Source organism: Ochotona curzoniae, unplaced genomic scaffold, assembly GCF_017591425.1.
Source record: "Ochotona curzoniae isolate NIBS_2020 unplaced genomic scaffold, NIBS_Ocur_1.0 contig_3432, whole genome shotgun sequence".
NCBI lineage: Eukaryota > Metazoa > Chordata > Mammalia > Lagomorpha > Ochotonidae > Ochotona > Ochotona curzoniae.
Genome location: NW_024465859.1, coordinates 17,174,759 through 17,194,438, shown reverse-complemented (window position 1 = coordinate 17,194,438; position 19,680 = coordinate 17,174,759). Strand labels below are relative to the sequence as shown.

The window sequence follows — 19,680 nt, the reverse complement described above, 5'->3', positions numbered from 1 at the left end:
ATTATTATAAAATAATTTTAATTCATTTGAAAGCTTTTAATAATCCTCAGGCTGATTTTTTTTTAAATCGGCTTTTAACAACATTGCATTTATAAAGCTCAGATAATTTAATGTTGGTGTACTAATGCTACATAATTTACGGTGCATATTCTTGGCAAGTGTTCCTAGAATATGCTTTACAACATTTATCGAATCCAAAAGTATTTATTTATGTATTTTGAAAGCAAGAGTTACAAAGAGAGAATGAAAGACAGAAAGAGAGAGAGATTCCTCATCCACGGATTCATTTCTCACATAACTCTCAGTCCAGAGCTGGGCCAAGGCCAAGTCAGCAGCCAGAAGTTTCATCTGGGTGTTTCATGTGGTGTCAGACCCCAAACCTGTGGTTCCCATCTCTTTAGCAGGAAGATGAATTGTAAGTGGAGCAGCTGAGAGTTATAGTGGTATCCAAAGGGAATGTTGTCTTTGGAGGCAGTCGTTTTATATGAGACTTTTGTCTCTTTTGTATCAAAATTTGCTGTCCCTTCTGTTTTATAATTTTTGTACACAGGACAGGATCAGGGACGCATATTGCATTGAGTTGTGATGTGTCTGTTCTCTAATATGGATTTCTATTTATTTATCTCTATTTATTTTATATTTAAAACCAGAGATTATTTTACATTTTCTGTTTTAATTCTCTCACCACTTAGTATCATGAATGGCACACAGAATGCAACTGTCATAAAGTCTTTATGAATGAATAAATGCCTGAATAATCTAGCTAAATTAAGAAGATTGAACAAGATGCATTTGAAAGGATTTGGCAGGCACATCAAAATCACCACCACAAACACAATCGCAGAAAATAAAACTTATTTCACTCCATAGAGATCATGAGTTCCATTGAGTAATCCTGTCATCAGATTCCTCTGTTTTTCTCAGGGGATGTGTATGGAGGATGGGAGGATCCGAGAGCAGGGAGATAAATGGAGAACCACACAGATGCATATTAACTTATATTAACTTGAGGATATTGTGTTTATGTACGATCTGTACATCCACGCTTTGCTTACAGCACATGACCTACTGATTTGTATTGTCATGAGCTTCTGGAGTGGCTTATAACAATCAAAGTAGTAAACATCAAAATTATGGCTATTAAAAGCCTTTTCTTTAGAATAAGTTTACTAGATCAAAATATGAGAGATGCTCTAAATGATGTTACTGGAATTAGATGTAAGGATAGCTGTTGGATGTGAGGGCGATGTGGCTGCAACATCTGTCACCCCATTGATCGCCAGGGTTGATTCGGCTGATCTGGCTGGCTAGACGGGTGTCGCCTTCCTCCTTCACCGCTCCATGTGCGTCCCTCCTGAAGCTGTGTGCTTGGTCGAAGAGGACGACCATCGCCGCTAGAGGAGGACCAGTCTTCGGTCAAGAGTATACGAGTAGCTGCACTCCCCTGCTAGAACCATCAAACAAGCTCTCAAGAATAGCTGTTGGCAGGCGCCAGTGCTGCGCAGCGCAGGGTCACCATAGCCGAACTGCAGCAGCTTTGCATGCAGGAGGCCGTGGACTCTATGGTGAAGAATCTGGAGAGGGAGAACATGTGCAAGATGCAGGGCCTGATGTTCCAGTGCAGCGCTGGCTGCTGCGAGGACAGCCAGGCATCCATGCAGCAGATGCACCAGTGCATCGAGCGATGCCATAAGCCCCTGGCTCAAGCCCAAGCCCTGGTGACCAGCAAACTGGAGAAGTTCCAGGACCGCCTTGCCCAGTGCACCATGCACTGCAACGACAAAGCCAAAGATTCCATAGATGCGGCGACTAAGGAGTCCCAGGTGCAGCAGCAGCTCGACAGTTGTGTGACCAAGTGTGTGGATGACCACATGCACCTCATCCTAACCATGGTCAAGAAGATGAAGGAGGCACTCTAGAACATGGGGAAGTAGAAGTGCCAGTGGCCACCGGGACTGAGGGAAGGAATCTGCTTAAAAAGAACGGGGATTTAGTCCTTCTGTACAGACGTTTATAAAGGAAATCAATGAAGCCAGCAGGTGTAAAGCATGCCATTTGCCTCCGGACTCTAATTCCATTGGATTTTTTTACATGCAAGGGCATGAAGTAATTTCAGATGTGGAGCTGGAAGAGAAGTTTCAGGAGAAAATTTGCTGGACTCCTGTGGGGGTCCTTTTCTGGCATGGACCTCCATCTCCTGATATTCTGACTGCATCCCATCCTAGAGATGTCACTCAGGGGACCGGAAGCACAGCTCCCCTCACACTGAGTAACCGGATAAATCTGCCACAGTGCTTTCCCCCTTGAAGCGGAAGAACGTTTTCACAGCAGTAATTACCGGTACTGAGGAATAACAGTGAAAGATAGTCTCTTGGCTCTGTGATCAAAGAATTCTGAAGTACTGTGCTTTGGGGCAAATGTGAATTTGGGTAAGAGTGGAATGAAGCCAAGCACAGCATTGCTTACTTAGTTCCCAAATTAACACCAAGCAGACAATCCCAACGATAGGAAGGCCAAGAGAGAAAAAGCAACTCGGGCTAGGACAAGCCCCAACTGCCTGGGATCAAAGGCAGGTAGCCCCACGTCAGCAAATGCCACGATTGGGGACTTCACAAGATGCAGTGTTGTGCCCCAACCTGGCACCTTACATTTGATAAGGACTTTTTTTTAAGGACTTGCTAAAATGATAATATAGCTTATTTGTTCACTGTTTGAATGCTGTGATATATTTTCCTAATTGTTTGGTTATAAATAATAAGCAAGGTTAAATTAAAAAAAAAAAGAATAGCTGTTGTGAACAGGAAAAGCATTTCAAGTTATTTGCTAAGAGAAAAGGTTGTATGAGGAGGGCAATAGATTAAAGGAGATTGTACTACAAATAACCAAACAAGCTACTCTCAGTTAAAAAGAAACAAACAAAACAAAACAAAAACAGACAAGTATAATAAGAGTATTAGGAAGCTTAGGTACAAATGCTTAAGTTACGTCCTAGGGTCCTCGGCTTCTTGCTTGGGAACAAAGGCCTAAGCTGGCACATTGGAATTAGTTTCATAAACAGTAAAAGATTTTGGTGGTTCTAAACAGAGATCTCTCGGACTCGAGTTCTTTCCAAGTAGAGAATCATCTTGTCCATCCTTAATGATAACAGGGTCTATCACTCATCCATGTTGCACAATTAAATTGATTGATTAAACCTTAGTACATGTTATAAGAGCAATGTGAAGTTCACATGAATGTGGTTATTCTTTTGTTGAGTATTTCATAGATACTACAATAGAGGACAGTGATTTAAATCTTACTTATCTTTAAAATAAAACCTTTGAAATTTATATCACCCAGCCAATGAAGCTGAGTATCTGCCAAAACTACAGAAGAATACAGAAATATAAATCATCTTTGTTACCATAGTTACAAGGAATACAGAATGATACATTCTCCCCCACCAAAATAACAGAAAAAATAGAATAACCAAAACAAAAGGAAGATAAATTTATCTTCTTCTAGTCAGCAGTATCTCAGGAAAAAAGCAGTAGACTCAAAACTGTGTACATTTCAATGATGTTCATTCTTTCGGTACAAGGAGGAAAAAGACAATTCCAAAAGACAAAGCTGTTGACACGAAATATTGTTTTCATGCCAAACTGAGTCCATTTGGAAAGGATCCTGGGAACCATTGGCAGGCCATGCAGATTCCTGGAGCTCCTTCTCCTTTCCTTGCGTCTCTCTATCTCTCCTCCTCAAGAAGAGGCACAGCTGAAGTTCCATGAATGATGTGATGGTTATTTTCCTTTCGGTCACATGACACTCTTACCTTTACTACAATGTTAATTTCCTCCACAAGATAGTGAAGTACTGGGTTTCAACCAGCTTTCTGCCTGGGAGCTGATGAGTCTGTCTGTTTCATAATGAGATGGTATACCTTCATGTGGAGTTAGTATGTGTGGAAAGCCGTAACGCTGCAAGACCTCAGACAAGACTAGGCTGCATTTGCAAAACTCTTAATAGTTTAATTAAGAGACTTACATGACAAAATTCAGTATGCCACCCTTTTCTCCCATTCATTACATATTTTCATTTTTCTTTCTTTTTCTTTTTTTTTCAATTGTTGTTGCTTTGCCTTTGAGGTCGCAGGAAAATTGAAAACCAGAATTTCAACTAAAACTTGAGCATGTATTTTTTTTTTCAATTTTAAATGTTTGGTTATTTATTTATTTATTTATTTATTCATATTGGAAAGTCAGATATATAAAGAGGAGGAGAGACAGAGAGGAAGATCTTCTGTGTGATGATTCACTCCCCGAATGGTTGCAATGGCTAGAGCTTAGTTGATCCAAAGCCAGGAGCCAGGAGCCTCTTCCAGGTCTCTCATGCTGGTGCAGGGTCCCAAGGCATTGGGCAGTCCTCAACTATTTTCCAGGGCCACAAGCAGGGACCTGGATGGGAACCAAGGCTGCTGGGAAACGAACTGACACCCATATGGGATCCTAGTACATGCAAGGTAAAGACTTTAGCCACTAGGCTGCAGCGCTGGGCCATCTTTTTTTGTTTGTTTGTTAATTTTCTCTTTCTTATGCTTTCATGTTATTTCATTACTAATACCTTATGTCTTTCCAGATCACATTCCAATAATCAGATTAAGCAATTTATTCTCCATTGTTAGAAGGTGAGCTTGTTCATTTTTTTAGAATGCATTCTTCAACAGAGCAATTATTGGCTGCACATGGCCATCATTTGAACTGATATAATAAAGTTAAATTGCTTCAGTCATTGTAGCCATGTGGCACATGCAATAGTTACATGCAGCTAAAGGAAATCAATGTTTGGCTGGAAAGCAGACAGAGCATTTTTATCAATAAAGAAATTTTAATTGAATAATTGCAAAGTAGATGCTAGCTAATCAAAGGTGACCTACATCTCAAGAGCCTTAACACCTCCTAGAAATGCAGAAACCTCAGGCTGTCCCAAATCCAAGGTGCTTCCTTCAGTTTAATGGGGGTGATTTGTATTTCCATTGAAGAAAGGAGAACTACGGTCTAGCCAATAATCTCAGTCTGTAATGAGTGTCGGTTGGATGGACAAATGTGCGAATGAATAAATCCTTCTGGGTTTTACATATGAGGAATACAGGCACATTCAGAATCTTGTATCACAATTTCAGTCATTGATTTCTGTTCACCATTCTTATTTCCCTCGTAAAATTTCTGTGCTTTTTCAGGAAAATGACAGAAAGAGCTAAGTTACATAAAATATGAACTTGATATAGGGTTGAAAGGAGGCCTTTCCATTTTGCAGCTATAATTTCAGGATGCCACATTCCTCAAAATACATTAGCATGCTTCTGTCAGGTCTATGCGCTGTTGCTTAGCTGTTGCTTCTAGGAGTGACAAACATGTTGTTCCTAGACGCCTTGAGAGAAATATTGCATGACTCATCCAGATATGTTGGGGAACTGCTTAATGTATCTGACACTCTTAGAGGGAATAAGAAGACATATGAGGTAAATGTTCTATCCCTTGGACAATATTACATATAGTAATACATAACACATTGTTGTGTAAATACTTTGGTAAATAGAGGTACCTGTCTCAATAAAGGAATTTTAAGTGAAACATTGCTGTCAGTAATCTGTATTATTATCGCCTTGGCTAATTGAATATTTTAACAACTTCTTAAAAATAATGTTTTCATGTTATTCATTTTACCTGTTTTTGCTTGGACACATATATTGGGATTTTGGATATCATCGTCATAGTTCCAGTAGAATACCCCATAGCCCCTATACACTGATCTTCAAACAGTGATATTTGAAAAGTATGTGCATACATGCACATCCATTAATATGTGATATTTTTCTCATGCCATAAGGGAAAATGCTGTATGGGCATATCTCTGTTCCAATCTGGTCCAGAGAATTAAGCAGCTACTTATAAGACAGGGAGGTATAGCGTAGAAAAATACAAATACTAACCCTCCACTGGAGGAGGCAAGGAGGGAATTCAGATGCTTGCAGTATCTGCTTTTTTTAGGAAAATGTAGGTATTAAAATGCATAAACTGTAAGTATTTCAGGTGTTTTATGCCCTGGCTCTGCTGTGACCTTAGACTAGAAGCAAGGTAAAGAAAAAAGTACAGGATTTCCTGACAATTGCACGATGCATTATAAATTATATGTGTGGCTCCTAACAGATAGAAGGGTTGCCATTTATAACTTTGCCTGTCTCCATTTGCAACAGAGTCCACAAACTACTAAGGCTTTTCTGAGCTAGTCATTTAAATAAACATGGAGAAAGTCTTCCTTTATTTTGAGTGTGAAAAAGGACCTGCAATTTACGAATAATTCTTTGTTCTTTGAAGAGAACTTCATGTTGCCAGTGGTAGTTTGTTAGGAATCAATTATAAACTATCACATTATACCTGTAGGTTCTCAATCCATTTTCTCAATGCTCACACAAGCCACAATTCTCTTCAAAACAAATCGCCGTGACCTAATTTCTGCATTCGTATGTGTACAGCACCCTAACCCCAAACAAATGGCGATAGCATGTATATTTCAAATTGTTCCAGGGTCTCTTAGCTTTCTTTTCTGTTCCATGATGTCCAAACTATGCAACTGGCCTAATTGGAATCCAGTAAAGACACTTGTCATATCTGCTCTATTAGTTGTGTGCTGTATCTTTGGCAGTCAGAAGAATGCATACATTCTAGACAAGCAAGAACACACTCTTGCTCTTCACATGAATGTTTACATGTGATCTGCTGTTTCCAGTGTGCCCTGTTAAAATCCTCTTTTGGGATGAATTGAGTGTCATTCCCATTTTATCGTTGTTTTTGTTTGAATCCTAATGGTTGAAATCTAAAAACTCTACATTGTATTGTTATCTGCAGCTTAATTGAGAGGTTTTCAAAGCTGAATTTGTGCAGGCCAATAAATGCAGGAGAATAACTTTTTTTTCATTTCAACCCAAGAGGAATCCCCTTAGCAATAATAATACTCAAGGGTCACATATTACACATCTTGAATTTCATAGAGACTAGGTATTTATTGGAATAGTACAGTTTTTCTGTCCTAAGAAATGAAAGTCACTTCATTTCCTTATAAAAGAATTGTGTTCCTCTTTAGAGAAGATGGATATTACATAGCTGCAGAACCGTCATATAAAGAAATGACGGATAACCTGTATATGTTGTTTTGAGAGATGATAATAGCAATGGGTATTTAACTGCAAGTGGGTTGAGTGTCCAGTGAAACAATTTTAACATTACATGGAACTCTTTCCATATGAAAATAAATTAAAATCCTTATTAATTTCTTTATAATGGGAAAAATCCTCCATAAAGTAGAATGTTAAATGTAACTAGAACTTCCATATCAAAGAAGGCATCGGTAATCCACACTTGCTATTTTAACAGATGATTATAGGAATGGATATTTTAAAATCGCACAGGGGTGGTGTTTGGTATAACAATCAAGACCCCAGTTGGAACTCTGGGATCTTATTCATGAACAGTTGGGTTCGAGTGAATGACCTACAATTGACTCCAGCTTCCTGCCAACATAGACTCCGCTTGTACACTTGAAAGTCTTGTCAATTGTAGGACACTTAGGTACAATTCTTGACTCTTGGCTTTGGGCTGGCCTATCCTCATCCATAAAGCATTTGAGACAAAGGTCTTTCTTCCTGAGAGAGAGATAGCTGCAGCAGCCAAATGCTGGGCCACACAGTTTTCAGAAGACTAAATTAAATACAGATCTTGTTATAAATGGTAGTGGCCTAAACACTTGAGCTGTTAGCCACTGCCTCCTAGGAACATTAACAGGTATCTGGGTTGGAAAAGAAGCAGCCAGACTCAAACCAACACTCCAACAAGTGATGTGGGTTTCCCAATAGGCTGTTTAACAGCTGTACTGCTTTCTGGATCCCTATGAAGATCATTGGAATTCATTTACTTATGCATGTATTTAACCAGTCATTCAGTAATTACTTAATGAATCTACACTGAGAAACTACACTAAATGTCAAGATGTTACAATATATGCTACTAGATACTAGAATTCTAGTAAGTAGATCAGACATTGAAAAATGTCAAGGGATTTATACTACCATAGAGAAAGCTGACAATAAAGGTGTAATTATGATGGAATATATTTTTTTAAGAAATGGCAAGGGAATCAAATAAGTATGTTCACTGTGATGCTTCAGGAGAAAACTCCCTGAACAAGTTGTTAACTTAGCATTACGTATGAGAGAGGCTGGGATGGAAAGTTGTGTAGATCGGTCCACAGAGAATAAATATGACATTCCAGATTGAAATTATTATTAACCATAGAAACTTAATTGATGACAAAGTAATGAAAAATACATGAAATACTAAAGTAGAAGAAGAGAGGGTCATGAAATAATGTTATAGTAAGATTTATCAATTTTAGAATTCTTAACATTTTGGAATATATAATCATTGGGTGTGAGCAAGCTATCCCATCTACTGTGGAATATTTATTACTTGCCTCTATCTACTAGAAAACAGTAAGATACTCTTAACCATTTATTACAATATAAAATATCTCCAGATACTTATGACTGTTTCTAAAAGGAAAAAATATAATCTCCCTCCAGTTGACATATAGAGAATGAGTTCAGGGTGAATCAAAGTTATTTGTTAGGTTGATTTTGTCAAAATCATGCTAGTGGAGTAAAAGTTTGATATTTGATAATGGAAACAATGTCAGGAAGATACACGATTCATTTGGAAACAAACTTCTCTTAGTACAAATGTGTGTCTATAGAATCTATAAAATAAGCCATAGAATGCAGGGGATCAATGCAGAGACCACTGCTGTGAGAATAGCTTGAATTAAAGGGATCTGGTGAGAGAAATGGAGAATTCCGAACCAGAAAACATTTATAGACAGACATGTTGTGGGAGTAGGGATATGAAGACATTAGGGAATTTTTCTAATTAAGGGACTTATACAAATTAACATTAATATTTTACTTGTTCTGTTTTTATTTATATTCTTCAGTATGCAAGATGGCCACACTTCTGCATTAATGGGAACACTTTTCTGGAATATGCACACTATGTGAATTTGGCTTTCTGACTTGGGTTGCAGAAATATGATGTTATCCTTGATTAAAATGATAAGCATAAGATATGAAATTAAATAGATGCCTTTATGGAGAAACAAAACTTGAGTTGCATTTGGTGCTTCCATGTTTTGAGGAAGCTATGAGAGCCCAATGACACCTGCAAAGAAACAGCAGTATAATACAGGAAGAGAGTTTAAAAGGAGATTCTCTTTTGAGGGAGGGTTTGATGAGTTGTCAGGGAAAGATCTTTACTGTCTGAGAGATGTTATGCCCTCTATGTTCTCTTGGAGACTAACTTGCAGCCTTTGTATGGAATTGCTTGATGGAAAGACACTGGAGAGAAACCTTTGATGGGCATTCAATACATAAAATGGGAAATTACTGGCTGAGAACTAAGCATGTGACATCAAAACTAAGGGTGCATATGAACTCCACATCAGTAAATATTAGAAAACATGTAGCATTCTGATTATCTATTGTTCTAGAAACCATTTATTAGGAATGGTTTATTTCACAGTTATACAACAATTCATTTTATTCCTTTTAGTTCCATAATCAAGGAAATAAAAAAACATTATCAGAAAAGCCCGCCACCCACAGAGGAATACATTTGTTAGATGTTGAATTCTTTATCAACAAAATTTTGAGAAAAGTATTTTTGGCATCATTAATTTGGTTAGTGACTTTTGCTGTATTTTAAATCCTCTTCTATTCTCCTACCCCCATTAAAAAGAAATAAAAACAAAGCTGCTTTCTGCTTCAATTATTTTTGCTCTCCACTGCTTTTTAAAATCTGCACAACATACTTTTATGGACATCTTTTGACTGTTGGGTGCAACTTGAGTGCTTTGCTGACCTGTTGTGTCACTGAAAATACCCTTTGGCCAGAGTCTGTGTTTTCTTTTATTCTTTTGTCTATGAATGTGTAAATACTCTAATCTGTTTTTGAAAGATTACAATAGAAAATACTACTAATACTACTAAGTTCCTTAGCAGACAAAGTACAATTAGGAAAATCACAAGCGCATAGCCTTGTCAAGGTTGCACAGTTCACCTGCTCGTTTTAAGATAACTACATTTCACTTACATTAGCGGTGGACTGGGGGAATGCCAAGTACAAGGAGATGCCATTGTTCTCATTCAGCAATTATACATATGATGTTAGGTGATGAAAAGTATCTGTGTAGAAACTGAATCAGAGCCTCTGATTTGTCCAGTTGGCTCTGATGTTTTACTGTGTAAGTGCACTCTAATTGTTTTCATTGATGTCATTCGAGCTCATGGAAGGAGTTTTAGTTGTCAGAATTCTAAAACTCTTTGGAAATAAAATAAATGCTGGAAGAGACAGTAGCATAAATGGAATATGCCATTTTGATTTTGATTCAAGTTCACAAAGCATTGAAACATCAAGTCAGTTTCCAAGGTTTCCTGGAACATACATTTTGAGAGGAAGCACATGACAAATAGCTTGGGATGAATCTGAATTCAAATCCTAACTGATTATGTCAATTTTTGAGCCTCATCTTCTTATTCACTGTAGAAGAAGAATATGATAATAATGCAACTTCAGGGAGCTATTCATATTGATTGGATTCCTCTAGGTGAACACAAATAAAGCTTTGTTGGAGGTTGATATTAGAGAGTAGAGGCAAAGCACATACCTAGTAATAATATGGTACAGTGGCAGACAAATGTATTTCACAAATTATAGATAAGGCTCCTTCATTCCAATATTGAAAATACTGCTGAGGTAGTGTTTCAAAGGATGAAGTTTGCCATGAGAAAAAGTTGTAAGAAAGAACAGCCCACATATAGAATCATTTGAGATGCCATACTCATCATACAGGCTTTTTTTTTTTTTTGGTAGTCACCAAAATGTTGAACAGGAAGTTAAATCTTACAGACTGAGAAGTAATAGGAACTTTTTGTAAAGAAGGGTCATGCTCATCATGTTAAACAGCATGAGCTTTCCGTGAAGTAATGGTCTGCTGCGTGCTGTATTCTAGGAGCTGTGTCATAGTTGTGCCTCGGCTTCCTTTATTAATGCAACATTTTTTCTGCCCAGATGCTGCAAGCATTTGGCACAATTTTTATGGTAATGTGAGGGAGCTGTGCTCTGTCATCCTCAGTTAAACACTAAATGTTAAGATCCGTCATCTAACGTAACATACTATAACCCCAGAAATAGTAATGTGCTGAACTCTGAGCCAGAGGGTCAAGCAAACCTCCATATTGCAGAATAACAAACTGAAGAGCTAAGTAATTATTCATAAGGAAGGAAAAGTCTAGCAAAGGGACCAGGTCGCCTATCACATGTTAACGATTAAGCACATGGAAATCTTTGCCATTCAGTTTCTCCAAAGAAAATACTTTGCAATTAATCTGCACTGCTTTCTACATTGTATGGCTTAGAAAAAGGTGGACATCCTGTTTATAAAGAAGTTTTATATATATATATATTATATATATATATAAGTTAGAATATATATATATTTTAAAGAAATACAGAACATGTCAAGAGTATTCATGAATACTTTCACTGAGAATAAGTTTCCTGCTCAACTGACCTGCTTAGTTAGTCTGCTTTCCCTGGAGCCCTGCAAATTTGTTGCTGTGGCTAGAAAATCTACCAAATAGAGGAAAAAAAATGCTTTTATATTTTCTATTCCATTCTGATATCAACTAGGGACTCTGAATTTGTATGTATAAGTATTCTACCTTTACAATTGCTTGAAAAGAATGAAGCAAAATGATTTTTATACCAATAACTAGATTCAGTAAATTCAAATAGCTATTCTAAATTTGCAATAATTTTAGTTCTAATTTTTAACCTTTGCTACATTAGCTGGTAATCTACTTCAATATTAAGCTTAACTATACATTTCAGTTATTTTTCCTGTGTTATAATTCACCTTTAAGTTTTTCTAACAGTTTTTAAGAGAGATAAACTAGAGCTCTACAACTTTTGTAGCCAACTTCTACGGTCATGTTATATTTTCTATAACCTAACTGTGGCTTCAATGATTTTTCACGTATATATGTTTCTAATTTCAGATAATCTTTTGGAACTTTATGGATCCAAAACTAGTTTTAGTTGATCATCAATAAATCATATTTCATTTACTCAAGTTGTTCATATTTCTAGACAAAATAATGTTTTGTCAATTATTCATGCTTTCTCTTCTCTGTTTATGTGCATTTATTTATTTTCTCTACCTAAATGATAATTTGTCTTCTCCCCATTCATAATCTACATAACCAAAGTGGGCCCTGTGTCAACATTACCCGTCAAACAGACAACCAATAGTTCTCCATCTCACATTTACTTGGTTGTGATTCCCTGACAACCTGCTCATTTCACTGGTTTCCTTGACATCTGTGGTCAGTTGACGGGCAGTTGGTGCACGCAGAATTTGCTGTGGGAATTACCAAGCCCGAATCTCTCAGTCCTTCAGTACCCTGACCCAGGCAAGTCCTCATCATATCAGAAAGCTGGGGAAACAATGACAACCTGGCTGAGAATTGGAAGACACTCAATTCTGCTTCATGCTTTGGATTAAAGCCAGTCCTGTGGCCAGTCCCCACCAGAATATGGGTAATCACCTCAGGCACAGCAAGAGAGTTCTGCAAAATTTAGAATAAGCAAAGGACAAAGAAACAGAACTCTTCTTGTAATCCACTCTAAGCCTTTCTATATAATACTAGGATTTATTTTGTGATTTACTTATGATAATGTAAAGCACAGGAGTGTGTCTATGTCTGAGAATAAGTAGTGGGAGGCATAGGATAACTCTTACTCATTCTCTCACACAATTTTAACGTCAACCATAGAGTAGACATCCATCATTTAATTAGTGCAATTATCTGATGAATACACAATATCATGTTGTAATCAAAATAAATCACCTAGTATTTCATTTCTTATCATGTAATGATTAAAAGAACACTGAACACACAAAGATTTCCTCGTAGTTCATCACTTTCAGATACAGCGTTATTCATTTCTGAATCATGCTGACGTAAAAAGCCACTGAAATTTACTCTTTGCACCTGAATGCATTCAGGAGTCATAGGAATGCATGCTGTTCTCATCATACTAGCTGGAGACATGCTATGAGTGATTTGATACATGCTGTCTTCTTTTTGCTTTGAGATGGACAAATAAATTGAATTTCGATAACTATATTTTGTCAGGGATATCAAGCAGTTTATGTTATATATATATATATATATATATATATATATATGTATGTATTGCATTCATAGTGTATTGACATTGTATTTTGATTATATTCCCAAGAATTTTGGAATATCTGAATATGCATGCATTTAAGTAAATTATGTTTGTTTATATAATTTATAAAATATGTATAATATAAATTCCTATTAATGGCTTTTTGTAAAGATTTATTTATTTTTATTACAAAGTCAGATATACAGAGAGGAGGAGAGAGAGAGAGAGAGAGAGGAACATCTTTTGTGTGATGAAGGGTCCCAAGACCCTGGGCCATCCTCGACTGCCTTCCCAGGCCACAAGCAGAGAGCTGGATGGGAAGTGGAGCTGCCAGGACTAGAACCAGCGACCATATGGGATCCCAGCACATTCAAGGCAAAGACTTTTGCTGTCAGGCTATGGCGCAGGGCCACTTATTAACGTTTTTAGGACAGAGATGATCTGCTTAGATTAGGATCTCCAAAATGATTGATTAAATGAAATAATTTAATCTCATTTATATTAATTCACATGTATCTTTACAAAACTTTGCAGTTTAAATTTGAAATCCTGTATTTTTATTTCTCAAAGATTGATTTATCTGAAAGGCAGTGTCACAGAAAAAGAGACACACATAGACACAGCTGCCATCCATTGGTTTATCTCAAAATGTTTCAATGCCAGCCTCTCTGTGCAATTTAAGCAGTTTGATTATCCCACTTCTTTTTAGATTCAATTGTTTGAAAGATTCTCTCTCTCTTTCACACACACACACACACACACACACACACACAGTGTGAAAGAGATAGACACAGTGAGAGATAGATAGAAAGAGTGTCCATTCATGGTTTCATTCTCCCAAATAACATCAATAGCTAAGGGTATGCCTGACTAAAGTTAGTAATCAAAACTTCATCTGGGTGTTTTCCTATGGGTGACAGAAACTCAAGTACTTTAACTGTCACACGTGCTTTCCAGGTTCAGTAGTGTAATGTTAGACTGGATGCCAAGAAGCTGACACATTGTTCATGTGACATAGGATGTGTCGTAACACCTGCCCTATGTTTCTGTTTCTTTCCTATAAAGTAAGTGAATATATGCACTTGAAGATCAAATATGTTTACCAAAGTGAAGAACAATGTTAGACACAGAGTAGGTTTGAAGAAACAGAAAAGTCGGTCAACAAAGGAGCAGGAGAAAAAGCTCAGGCAGCAGAAGTGACAAGAAAACCTACAGAAAGCATCCTTGACCTATGTCAGTGCTGCAAAGTGTCACAGTGTGTGGAAGGCTATGGAGAAAGGAATACTAGAAAGAAGCATCGGATAGCAAGTTGAACAGCTGGTTTTAAATACAATGCAGATCCTGATCTCAAAGGTTAAACCATGAAGAGATTATGCCGGCCAGTGGATTCTGAATAGACTTCATTGCAATTGAAACGGTGAGACTGGCAACAGCTCAGAACTGTTGAACTATCAAAACTGCTTGAGCAGGACCCTCGGAGCATGCCCCACGTCAGGGACCTGTGATGGGTGGGAGGTTGTGTGGAACTTCTTGCTTTGTTTCTCCCCTGACCACAGATACAGATACCCTGTAGCCTGTGACCCTCTGTATCCTAATCAACTAAGTAAGATTATAAAAATAAAGCCACAATGTGTACATCAGCATAGCTGGTAGGCACGTGGTATGCACAACACTGACCAAAACAGCAAGAACGACATTTAGGCATGCTTTGTAGAGTGAAAAAAAAATTACAGACACAAATCTCAGGATTCTATATCAACAATACATGGAATCTGGCAGTCTGAGTCACTTGGAAGGAATTACTTAAATTTTCATGTAAATCATTCAGTTAATTGCTATTACATCTATTGTACATTACCATAAACTTCATGATTTTACAATCAGCTGACGTTTATATTTCAGAAATGGACACAAATGCTGAGAATAAAGCAAATCCAAAATGAAATCATGTTATATTATACCAAAAGCTATTTCATCATCTTATTTCCTGTTATCCCTACTATAGCTTTGAAGCTTGACTTTTCTATCTCCTTTTCACGAATGAAGGGAGTGTGGCCGAAAGAGACATTTAACTAAATCAGGCCAATGAGCTTGAAAATTGGCCAAGAATACATCCTAATAATCCTGGGTCTACTCCTGAGCCTGCTGCCTACCTCTAATGGAGAGAGATCTGGGATTAGAAAGTGCATCATTTTAGTTCTAAAATAACATGCTGGAAAACAGACAGGGAGGAGCAGTGGAGGTAGAAGAGGATTTGTGCAAAAGCATGCAGGTAAGATTCAGAATGTCAAAGGAAGGTATCCAAGGTAACCAGCCCAAAATATATAACAACTTTCCAAACTTCTTTAATTCCAGTCTCGAAGATGATAGGTGAAGTGCAGGGAGTCTCCTTCCCCATAACTAGAAAGACAGACTCCACAGAAGCTTCCACGTATTAGACAAGCTGAAGGGAGAAAGTCTTGTTTAGTGAAACAATAGATTTCACAAATACATAACACAAACCCAAGACATGCATTTCATAAAGTTATTTCAAAAAGTGCATGGGAAATGAAATGAAACATACATTTATTGTAATCCCTCAAAATTCAAACATGGTGTATTAGAAGAGCTCATGAAAAGGCCAGGAATTCAGTGTAGTAGTAATGACACTGCCGGAGTGGTTAATACTCCGTTTCAGAGACCTCAGGTTTGGGTGTTAGCTTGTCTGACGAGATGAGCTTCCTGATAATGCAGATGTTGGCAGGAGACAGGTGATGGCTGGAATAGAGTGTCCTTGCCACTGATGTGAAGGCCTGTGTTAAATTTTTTTGGCATAGGCACATCTTACTCTCGGATTTGAAGAATGAACCTGTGAATGGAAAATCTGTTTCCGTGTGTGTGCGTATCTTTCTCTCTGCATCTTTCTATTTCTCAAGCAAGTAAAATAATGATACTTCCAAAGTAGCTGAAAAATTCATACTATGAAAAAATACATTTTAGTGCATTTTTTTTGCACCAAAATAAAACTATGCTAAAATATTTCATTTTTTTCATGAAACTTTTGAAGTATTTTCATAATTCCTTTTCTGGGAAAGTGGTGTTCTTAGCTGTCTAAGTCCCATTCCTGGCTGGCTTTTTTTTTTTTTTTGAGGCATTTACATTTTAATTATTCTTGGACATTTTTGGAGGAGAAAATGCTAAGTGAAGGGTTTTCTTAAGCACATACTTCTCTAAAAGAAGTGGTCAATCACAGATGGCTCCTGGAGAATGGTATGTGAATAGCAAGCACCACATGAAAAGCCTTAATGTGGAATTCATTTTCTGCAATTCTGTCTGAAAAATCAAGCAGTTTCCATGCAGACAGTATTCCAGGGACACTAGCACTTCCATCACCTTTTCCATGCATGGACAAGCAGCTCTAAGGAAGCAGGCATAGTGCATGGCTAGTCCAAGATACAGAAGAAAGAGCAGAAAAGAATCACGACAATCTCAAAGCAAGTACTGTGCTATGAATTGTCACTTCAGAGCAGCTTACTGCAGCTTGACGTGGAGACAGACAAGTTTCTGTAGCCTGCTTCTATCACATAGAGCTGTGAACTTTGAATCACTCCGTTAGCTTAATCTGTAAAAACTTTCTCTTTCTTTCTCCTCACTCCATGAAAATAACAAAATCACAGATATGCTGTGAGCCAGCTTGGAATTCTCTGATACTAGCTTATTTTATTTCTTTCATGGCAATTTGAATATTTAAGAACTTTCTCATTCATAAATTAAAAATATACAAAGATAAAAAATAAAACAGCTAAAGTTTGCATGAATTTCTTATTAAAAGGGGCAAAATCCAAGATAATATAAGATCAAAACTGCTTAAAATGTATTTGTGTGAGAGTTTCTGTCTGAAAAATGCCTGTTCTCTCTCAATATTTGCTGAAAAAAACAGTGTTTGAAATATTTTGTTAAACTTTGAAAACTGGAAATCTGCACTATTTTACCAAGACACAAAGCTAAATCATGACTGTATGATCATATATCAGAGATACATTCACAAAGAGATGTCATTTATAGTTTTCAAAACGCCTTCATTTTAAAAATCCCCCATGGTTCTTTGAGCTATCTCATGATATAATCATTAGACCATGATGTCTGATACAAGTTACCCTGAGTTCTGCATCACTTGAGGAGTAAATTTCATGTTTACTAACAAATTTCAACACATACTCAATCCATACATGGGCGGCACTTGGTACATGGTGTAAAGTGGAAGACCTAAATGCTGGTCATTATTATGAAGTAGAAATAATTGAATACGTGTTAACGTAAATCATTGAATGCATATTAAAATGATGGGATATTGTGTCAGTTTTACATCAACTAAATAATGTATTCAGATAAAATGTACCCACTGGAAAAAGCAACTACTATAACACTAAAGATGACATGGCTGGCTAATCACCTTAAAGACCAGGAGGGGATCCCATGGCAGAGCAGGATGAGAGAGGTGTGTGCTCCTGGTTCCAGTGAGACCCCTGGAGGCCTCCCAAGTGCTCTTCATTGCAGAAGCAATGGACACTTCTCCAAGAATCATCAGAAAGGACACCCAGGGCCATGTTCCAGCTATCAAGGAGGTCATTGGAAATATGACTGCCCCTTAAAGCTAAGTACTTCAGGTCAGTCATTTCCCATTGGATCTGCCACATGGGACGGAAGCAGCCCAGGAACCTGCACAGGCTCCAGGCCATCCACGAACTTTGGTGACACCTCGGAACAGCACCCAAGAGCCCTGAGATATTAATCTTTTTTAATTGTGAAAGCAAATCAGTTATATACTCTCATTGCACAACAAAAATTCATCAGCTTCTGTAGCCCAAACAAGTATGGGTGTCCAGATTTAAGTCTTAATAATTTTAATTTGCTATTCAAGTGGCTTAATGAGATATCCTTTCTGTTTCCTGGCCTGAACCTCAAGTGGTATGCTTGCAGAACTGTGAGAGACTCCCTGCTACTATCTTATACACAATGTATTCATTAGTTCTCAAAAAATATAAATTGACTCAAAGTTTATCACCACTTTGAAAAAATTATATCAAATAAGCTCTCCCTGTGGAATGTATGATAAAATGCTAGATTTTTCCATATGTTGAGGGTCTGAGTATGATCATATAATTTACTTCCACTTTTTCACCGGGATTTAAGTACCTTCACTTAGCTAGCCATGTCAGCATCTTTTAAGTGATCAAACATGCATTGACTTATGAACGCAATTTGCCCAAACTACTCTGGAAAGTAGCCTCTATCTGCATTGGACTCTATGCCCTAACTTATGGTATTTATATATTAACATATGTTATTAGTCTGAGTACACTAAATTGAAGATTAGGTTTCACAAACTTCTTCAGTAGGATCAGATACTCGTTTTTCCTGACTGCTGCAACTCCCTAAATTCAGTGGCTAACAACAGGGAAGAATTATTATAATTCCAGAATGGAGATGTCAGATATAAGATCTGCTAAACCAAAGTCAAGCTGCTTTGAGTCATGATTTCCAGCTTCAGACTCTAGTACAGGAGATGTTCTTTTGCTCGTGGAAGCACCCCCAAACCCTTGGCTTATTTTCTATTTTCTCATTCCCTAATGTATTGTTTTCTTCTCTCTGATTCTGTTTTCATCTTAACATATTTCTCTGATGCTGGCTTACTCATTGCTACCACAGTAACAATGTTCCTGTGCTTTGGAAGGCGGTACGTTCATAGGCTCTAGGGATTAGGGCATGGGCACACTGAAAGAACCATTTTTCTGTACACTACTAGCCAGATAGTGAGCATTTATTGCTACAAAAGTAACAAATTTTCTGTGACAACTATGGAATGTGGCAACAAAAATTATTAACAAGTAGATGTGACTATATCCCGATAAAAAATGCATTTACCAAAAGAGATAATGGTCAGAATTAAGCCTGTGTGTTATGGCTTAGCAACTGTTCTATAACACAGTATTTCATTTCAATGCTACTAAGATGTATTTTTCCTGAATAAATATGAATTCATAAACTCAAAAAGATTTTAGATACTGTTCTTAGAGTGTGTGGATAAATGTTTTGCCTTCTAAGCAGAACTGTTTCCATTAGAGCAGTTTCTCAAAGAGCTCTCAGCTGATATAATTAGACTTTGCTTATTGCTTCCTCATTTTTTTTTAAAGATTTATTTATTTTTATTGGAAAGGCAGATGTATAGATAGGAGGAGAGACAGAGAGGAAGATCTTCTGTGCGATGGTTCACTCGGAGGGAACAAGCGGAGCTGAGCCAAACCAAAGCCAGTAGCACAGAGCTTCTTTCCAGTCTCCCACATGGGTGCAGGGTCCCAAAGATTTGGGCCATCCTCTC

The 19,680-nt window shown here is 37.4% G+C and overlaps 1 protein-coding gene across 1 annotated transcript; it reads left to right on the top strand.

Annotated features, from left to right (window-relative positions):
- The first annotated feature begins 1,541 nt into the window (after positions 1-1,541).
- On the top strand, positions 1,542-1,919 carry LOC121156543 (protein FAM136A-like). Its single transcript, XM_040980323.1, has one exon. The coding sequence runs from the start codon at positions 1,542-1,544 to the stop codon at positions 1,917-1,919; it is 378 nt and encodes a 125-aa protein (XP_040836257.1).
- The last annotated feature ends 17,761 nt before the right edge of the window (positions 1,920-19,680 follow it).